We start from the raw sequence: 8,969 nt of genomic DNA on the forward strand, positions 1-8,969 counted from the left end.
TATTAGGCCGATGATTATGTTACAATCTACAGTAAACATTAGTACAATGTATAACTGTTTTCTTCGCAAAACATGTACAAGAACAAGACAATGTAAAATTACTGAAATTGCATTTATATTTGTACGAATTTAAAAAATGACCAAAGGAAAACTTGGATTCTTTTTGTTAACGAAGGTACTTATTGATTTTTTTGCCTTATCTCCCTTGATGTCATCGGTGTCGCTGCTGCGATGCTTTTGACGTCAAAAGGTGTTTATCATAAACTAGGGAGCCGACACAAAACCTTGTCTTCCACCGCGTTAAAGAGGGTAAGTAGATTGCTGTCACGAATTGTTGAAACGATTTTATTTTATCATGCCCTGGCATAGATAATTCAATTTGAGACACACTGCGATATAACGAGTAAATTTACGGACTCACAACAAACAGAACTCGTAAAAAATAAAATGTCATCATCATTATTATTCTTCCATTCAATTCATGTCATCGTTTGTGAGACTAGTATTGTCATCATTTTTCTGTTTTCCCGTACAGATTCGCTTTGCAAAGCAAGGTCTTAGTAACTGAATCTAGATCTGGAATCTAGATTTTGATCTAGATCTAGCTTTAGTTCAAGTAGTAAAAATACAAGTCTTGAAGATGCTGATTTATTCACAGGAATAATATTCACAAGTCCTCCACCAGGAGGAGATCCACCTACAGATCTATTCTCTAGACTCTAGATTATTACTAGATCTAGACTATAGATCTAATATCATATGTACTAACTAGATCTACCGTGTCTTGAGTGTAACCATTAGATCTACAGATCTAATCCTTCTGTCAGTAGTCAAAAGTGTCAGACATGTAAAGACTTTACAGTATACTTTACGAAAGGGTAATTTCTACAGTGTACATTGCCAAAAACTCCGATAATTTATAATGTGAGATGAAAAGAAGTAGGGCCTACTGGTTTAAAAATATGGATAGAAGAAAACTCTTTCGGAAGTCTAGAATATATCAATCTCTTGGTACTTTCAATTCATTAGCGGAGATTCGACTTCTTTAGAGACAAATCCCTGAATTGGGCCCAATTGCGATTAGACAACTATACCAAAGTCTTAATTTATAATTGATTACTGAGTTTAGATCTCTAGATTTTAGATTCTCTTGTAAGTGAGGTAAATTTTGATGATTTTCTTAGTTTACCAACAGGTTTACTTTACGATATTCTTCTACTAGATTTTTGCAATGAAATATATATGGCAACTAATCTAGGTGAAGTTTAATTTTAATCAATCTGACTATGACTAGATCTACACGTGAATCTGGCTTAGCAGAGATTTTAAAACAAAAAGGTTGCATCATCTGGATCTTTGTTGACTTATCTATGATATATATATAGATAGATAGATAGATAGATAGATAGATAGATAGATAGATATATATATATCAACTGTGTGTAATAAATGAAATTAATAATTAATGTCTTTGAAATAATGAGTTTTTTGGAAGGACAGCAGTTGTTGTATCTGGTATTAGGTTATTATTTTCTTCTTTTTTTTTTTTACTGATGAGTGAAGTTTGTTTTATTGATGGTACATAGTATAGCATAGAGATGCAAAAAGGCATGTTTTAGAAATTAGATGATCTCTTATAAAACTATAATTAGGCCTATAATAAAAACATTGTTTTATGAATGATTAAAAAAAAATTAAAACCAAAACTGACTTGCAAAACTGGTGATTGTTTACTAAGGTGGTTGCCTGACGGGTTTCTCCTTGTAATAATATAGACTAAAAATACTTTTTTGAGATTTTGATCAGTGAAAGATTTAGTCATTTTCCCAAACCCTGAGCTAAAAGAAATTGAATTCATGTGTAGTTCAAACTTTACCTTTTCTATGTGATGGTATAGAGAGAATCAACAGACAGACTACTGCAGATAATTTACACTTCTACTGATTTTTTACTCTTAAATGCAATTTCAGGGAAGGTGTAATTTATGGAATTTTTCTTTTGATTGAAAACGTCATCACCTTTTTATTGAAAATCATTAAATAAGTAGTATTATGTTGTGGTGAAATTGTGTCCTAAGTGCTTTATGAACTGGTTTTATTGTGTAGTAAGTTTGTTTTTATAATAAATACAATTTGTTCAAATTGGCAATTCTCCTGTCTTAGTCCATTCACTTAACTAACCATCTTTATCATGTTTGCTTTGTTGAAAACTTCTTTTGTGTTTTCTTCTTTCAGGGGCTCCTCTAAACATCTGTCAATCCTTGCAATGATTGCGAAAGAACTTATTCAGGATTGACTCTCAGTGTACATATTACAGACAAAATGAGTGCCTTTTCCTCAGGAACTGCTTCTCTCATGTTTGATGGAATTACAAGAAATTCATTGTTTCTTAGATTATTGTGAATTTTCAATTTACCATATCTAGCAGTTTCTTCTTTAGTGCCTTCTTTTGTTCAAGAATTGCTAAACTAATGTGATAAACTTTCAAGATGATGAGCGATTCAGGAAAATACTTCTGCCCTCGCCTGCTGGACTACCTAGTCATAGCTGGCTGTCGATTTCCAAATGGGAACAACCAGATGTCCCAGACACCAGAACTTCTGCGACGATATCCTCTGGAAGATCACAAGGATTTTCCTCTTCCCAATGATGTCATCTTTTTCTGTCAACCGGAGGGATGCATAAGTGTAGGTCCCAAACGGATGAGCCTCAGAGAAACCACATCTTTTGTGTTCACATTGACAGAGAAAGACTCTGGCCTGGTTCGTTACGGAATTTGCATCAACTTTTACCGTCCATTTGAAAAGCGATCGCATTCATCAGAAGCCTGGCAGAAAGTTGACAAATCAAGTACAGGTTCTAGTCACTCTGTTGAGACATTGAGCTCATCTGAATGTGACAGGCCTCGCTCCCCAAGCAGGGCTAGACGGAAATCGCGAGTTAGAAACAACACCTTGACGTCTTTGTGCATCGTGAGCCACCATCCTTTCTTTTCCACGTTCAGAGAATGTTTGTTCATCCTGCGCAGATTAATAGAAGCATGTCACGATCGAAGTTGTGTGCGCAGAGTTGGTGGTTCCAAGGCAACAGCAAGGTAAGCCCCTTTTGGGTCTATAATATTTGTATGCCAGGCTAGACGAATGAATATGATCCTTTTTTGTTATATGTATTATAGAAAAAAAATACTCATAGATTGGGGTGCAACATATTTATACTCAAATTCTTTTAATCATGCTTTACTTAAATGCTCTACCACCCCGTTTAACAGTGAGGATTTGGAAATATATTTAAGAATTTTTTTTGGAGAAATAGGCCATACCAGGTGTGTATGTGTCAAGTTTATTAGAGTTGTAGATTGTCAGAGTGAGGAATTTTCTGTCACTCGTCAGCTTCTTATCATGAGTTCTTGTGTGTGTGTGTGGGGGGGGGGGGGGGGGGGCCACAGAAAAAAAAAAAGAAAAAAAATGTTTGTTCTTCTTTTACTTATAATACATAAAAGCTCAATTATAATTTTATCTATGTACCTGATGTACAACCTGTTAGTTTAAAAAAAGAAAGTTCCCTGGTTGAAGCTTTTATTTGGTAAACAATAAAGTTGATGTTGAGTATTTTGATGTTTGCACTTACAAAAGTGTATTTGTGTGTTGTGTGGGAATGGGGATTTCAGTGCAGGGTTTGTTGTGAAGTAGGTTATAGTGTTGTCTTATCGACTTACTCACTTGTATAAGTTTAATGGTTGTAAGATATTAGAAAGAATTGTTCATTGTGCTGTCTCTCATTGTCATGAAAATATAGTATTGATCTCATGGTTTTGAAAATTTTATTCAGAAAAAGATACACTTAAGAAAGCTGTAAATTCAATGCTCTTTGGTGAATATGAAAAAACGTAGAGGTGTGAAACCCTATTTATTAGTTATTTGACCTGGACTGTTGCCAAACACAGCTCTACTCTACTTCTTACTGTAGGTTTTTGTTTGTTTGTCTGTTTGGGGTTGCAACAAGGTGATATATTTTTGTCTGTTATGCTCTCATCAATCTTTCTTCATTCTTTGTGAATAAGGGCTCGGGAGTTGTGGTGATAGTGGGCTTATAGTATGGGCTGAGATTGTTTCGAACTGTGCTGTAGACAGTCGTGTTGAGTAGCGTGAACTGAGCTTGTAATAGCCTTCACCATGGTGAAGAAGGCCCATGTCAGATTCTCCAGCTAGTCATTTTTGAAACTTCAGCTGTCTTAGGAGTTTTTATGACTCTATCCCACTTGGTTTGACTCTTTTGAATCAGAAGTCTCATCTTTTTCAGTGGATTGTTGGAGGGTGCCTCTGACATTTCCTACTTCTTTCTTTTTCCTTTGCTGTTTTTATCTATCTGTAAATAACTAATAGTAGTAATAGTACATGAATGTGCTACTCCATGCACAAACAAAACTAAACTCACCTTTTATCTTATGTAACACTGATTTGCTGTTAAATGTTTAAGTGGACTAACATTGAAGCTGTTGTTTTTAATCAGGGACACTGTTTGGGGAGTGTTGACTGGGCAAACAAGTGACAACATTTCTCACCTGGTTATGCATGAAGTGCGGGAAATTGAGACCTGGATCCTTCGATTACTGAGTGCTCCAGTTCCTGTTCCTGGCAAGACACGAGTGGAGGTGAGTTGTTCATGGTCGGTAACTTAATGGAAAAGTTATACTTTGAACAGCTCTTGAAAGCATGCTCCTTTCAGTAATGTTCAGAAAGACACTGAACGAAATTTCTGATCGAACGCGTGATGAGAATCAAGTATAGAATATAACTTAAAAGTTCCCTAAGGATATGGGCAACATGTATTTTCTGGCAGTGTCTTATGATGAGTAGTTGACTTCGCTGCAAAATTATTAGTCTTGCTCCTTAGTTTCATCTTCATATATAGATCTATGTCATGAGTGGAACGATGGTCATTTCTGGAGTAGTGCATAATGTGACTGGTAGTTTAGATTTAAGCACTCAAAATATTGGGTACAAGGATCATGGATTATGGCATATATATAGCTCACCATATGGTGGAGTAACTTTACTTTCACTATAGGAGTCTTGGGGGCATGTTGGGAAACATATTCAATTTTAAAAAGTTTTGTTTTAGGAACGCTATATATATATCCTTTAAAAAAAAGGTATTTGAATCTACACTCACCATGCAATATGCAGACCAATGTGCTCTAACAACCACCTGTCCAAGACATCACTGTACAAATGATTACCTTCCACTTCTCCCCCTACATTTTTTCTATTGCTCTGCCGTAGAAGACTACCTGTCTAAGATGACCATCTCCTCCCTTAATGATGGTTGTTGTGTTGGACGGGTTCTTTCACAAACATACACACACTAATTTACTAATTCATTGGTACACACCAAGAATGCTTTAATTTTTCAAAGTTACTCAGATATTGTTCAGCTGCAAGTTGGGTTCTGTACTTTGATCAAATGGTATTGTATTAGTATTATGTATTGTACATTCTATGTTCAACACACCTTTGAACACAGTTAGGATATTTGAGAGGTGCTTCAATGTTCATCTCTGAAATGACTGTAAACCAAGTGAGTGGGAACCATGACTGAAACTTGCAATGCAACCGAAGTTTCAAATGCCCTGTTCACTGTTAAGCATTAGAACCAGGGTCACCCATACAGTAGTTTAGGGTGTGATATCAACTGAGGTTATAAGGAACCCTGGCTCAAAGTCATAGAAAAGTGATGATTCTGAGGACTTATTTATTTTGCACCTTTTATAGCAGGGCCATTCAGTATCAACTGACTAAAGAAACAAAATCTGACGGAAAACTACTGGTGCTTTTGAGGATTTTAAACTTTTTATTATTTTTTTTTTAGAAGTTGTTTTGCAAGTGACACATTTCTCAGTAAGGAATGCGGTCCTGCTGCCAGTGTAAGTTTATCTCTGTACAAGCTGCTTTTTGTAATTATTTGTTATTGTAGGAGATGTCCTCTTTCTTGTTTGTGTGTCGAGCGTCCCGTTCTTTTGACACGCTGTGTGCTTCGCTAATGTTACCCCTGTTGTTGTTTTTTTAGTGTTATATAGTTAAGGGTATCTCTGTGCAAGCTGATTTTGTATTTATTGGTTATGATCCCCCCTCCCCCCTGTTCTGTTGTTGTTTGGACTTAAAATATACAAAACACACAGAAAAGCTTACTAATCCTTTGTATTCGTCTGTGCCCTGAAAAAGGGTGAGTGGTCAGCTTGTCCAAAGATACATTTGATGTATTGGTCATGTGAACAGTCACTATGGGTTTCTAAATGCAGTGTATATTTTGTGGTGTTTGGTATTGGCATCATGTATTTTTGATTGGCTAGTCATGGTTTTCCATTTTGAGTAATCTGTACAAGAAAGAGCTCCCTCTCTCCCTCTCTCCCTCTCTCCCTCTCTCCCTCTCTCCCCCCTCTCTCCCCTCTCTCCCTCCTCTTTCCCTCCCCCCCCTCTCTCTCTTTCTCTCTCTCTCTCTCTCTCTCTCTCTCTCCCTTTCATTATAAGATGTTACGATGTGAATGTGGATACATTAAAAAATCGTTTGCTAAAGACTTGAGCTTGGTTCCCATGTGGGGAAGATTTTTTTTTTTTAATTTAAATTTCAGATGTTTAAGTATTCTACTCAGACAGCCAGATTGGCGGGAAGGATTGAAGCTGCCGGTTTCATGAAATGATCTTAATAATAAAATGTTGATGAGGTTGTAAACTGTTGCTACTTAATTTTTTACAACCACTACCTGTCAAGTGAGTGTGTGTGTGAGAGAGTGAGGGGGAGAGAGAGAGGGAGAGAGAGAGAGAGAGAGAGAGAGAGAGAGAGAGAGAGAATCAATTGTGCAAAAACCAGAGTAACTTCATGTAACCGCGCTGTACACTATGTGTTGGCTTTGAAAGGGCCGGACGAGATTATCTCCATTGACTCTTATTTTCATCACACCCCGACCCAATCCCCCCTAGTGCCATACGTGACTGTTTTTTATTTCTCCAAATGAATTCAAAGTGTCATGATATCCTCCTTTGTTCCCAATATTATTCGAAGCCAGTCTTGCATGTCAACACGCCTCTTTCATGGAGAGATGACGAGATGAGCCTCGCTGTGGCATGGTGTGGACATTTCAATGTACTCTATAAAATTGTTATTTCACAAGAGGGACCACCGAATTCCACGTTTATTTTCCAAGAGAACCGAGCCAAGTTAGTTTCTGAGCCATAAAACTAAATCTTCCCATGCAACCAGCTTGACTCGTTGGGGGTTCGAACCCTCGTCAGCCCTACTGTTCGGTGTGGTGGTGATACCAATTGAAGTGAAATAATTTTATCAGCGCGGCCTGTTGAGCTTGCACACAGTAGCGCTCGGGTTCTGAAAGTGCTATAGTCACGGGATGAAATAACACAAGGGTAGAAGTTCTTCTTCTTAAATTATTGGAGCCATAGTGTTATAATTTAGTATGATTTGCTTTTAAAATTACTTGAAAAAAATACATAATATTAATTTACTTGATTTTTTTTTCTTTTGGTATTTTGTAAAAAGATTAATAAAATAAATAAATGAATAAATAAATAAATAAATTAATCTATCTATTTATTAATTATTAGTATTATTTTTTAAATTTTTAAATTTTTTTTTTTTTTTAAATATTTTTTTTTGGGGGGGTCCGTGCGTCGTCAGCGTAGTGTACATGATTGTACCTCGAACAATGTCAACGTAACACGGCTGCGCTTTTTGCCTCATTCTCGATGCTAGCGGTTGTTGGACGCTAACGGTCATCCTGCGCCTCTCTCTTGGCTGGGTCAATATATATCGTGTATTTTGATATCATATTACCCTCTCCCTTCTGACACCCACAATACAATGTGTGTACATAAACTACATAAATATAGTTCATCATGATGTTGATGTGCTTCGTTTTTAATAGATGTAACTCAAACTCGGTTCTTCTGTGATTATCATTGCACCCGGTAACCGATATACCTTATAATACATGTACTTGTATGTGGCACATGTCAGTACTGCTTAAAAATGGCCTATTTTAATTTATCGATACATAAGCCTTTGCAAAACTATATGTACACTAGTAATGTTTCTCCCCCCCCCCCCCTTACCTAACCGTGCCTTCTCTCACGTCGTAAAGTACGGAGGAAACCTGATGGAGTGTGTTTGTCAGTGTGTGTGTGTGTGTGCTTGTGTGTGTGTGTGTGCTTGTGTGTTTTGTGTGACCGCATTCATGTGTGGTTTGTTGTTGCTTGAGCGTGCGTGCGCGTGTATCATTTTGACCTGACGGGAGTAGTAGTATTGTCAAGGCATTTTCATTTTACACTATTGCGTAGCCCATTCTTGGCTAAATACGGACCAGGGCGGAAAGTTCGAGGAAGCGCCCCCAACCCATCCCCTCCTCCTTTTTTTTTGGTTTTTTGTTTTGTTTTATGTTTCTTCCCGAGAAGATCGTTTCTCTTTTGTTTAAAAGGATTCAAAGGCTGGATTTTCATGGACATTTTGAACCGTACCGTTGTAAGGAGATTCCGTGGTCACGTAAAGAGATCAAATGGATTAAAGAAACTGCTGTTGTTTTGAAAGGTAGGGGAAAGAAGAGCAGAGTGATACAAAGAACAGCATACACAGATGCCCTGAAAAACTTTGCAACAAATAGCACAAATTATGAGGAAAGCTTAGTTGATCAAGAAGACAGACAATAGGAAGGAGCGGGTTACCATGATCGTCAATGTCTGCTCTTCACCTGACATCTGAAGAAGAGGGGGTGTAAGGAAGGGATCCCCCCCCCTCCCCCCCCAAGTATCTTGTCATGGCTGATGTGACTTGTAAGCTCAATTTGTGCGGGTTTCTGAAGTTTGCGTCTATCATTTTCAAACTTTTTAGTGAGTCATTTAATTGTCGCATATTTTTGTGGAAATAGGTGCAGGTTCAGAGGTCCTGCTCCAAAATTACTCTAAA

At 37.2% G+C, this 8,969-nt stretch overlaps 1 protein-coding gene across 7 annotated transcripts in view; it reads left to right on the plus strand.

Annotated features, from left to right (window-relative positions):
- The first annotated feature begins 216 nt into the window (after positions 1-216).
- Positions 217-8,969, plus strand: part of LOC101849356 (MAP kinase-activating death domain protein) — a 94,128-nt gene continuing 85,375 nt past the window's right edge. For all 7 annotated transcript variants that reach the window (XM_035968523.1, XM_035968520.1, XM_035968526.1 and 4 more), the window contains exons 1-3: positions 217-309; positions 2,235-3,093; positions 4,509-4,650. In XM_035968523.1, coding sequence (XP_035824416.1) covers positions 2,489-3,093; positions 4,509-4,650 — 747 coding nt within the window. In that variant the 5' untranslated portion in view covers positions 217-309; positions 2,235-2,488. The remainder of the gene's footprint in view (positions 310-2,234; positions 3,094-4,508; positions 4,651-8,969) is intronic.

Source organism: Aplysia californica, unplaced genomic scaffold (genome assembly GCF_000002075.1).
Source record: "Aplysia californica isolate F4 #8 unplaced genomic scaffold, AplCal3.0 scaffold00066, whole genome shotgun sequence".
Taxonomy (NCBI): Eukaryota; Metazoa; Mollusca; class Gastropoda; order Aplysiida; family Aplysiidae; genus Aplysia; species Aplysia californica.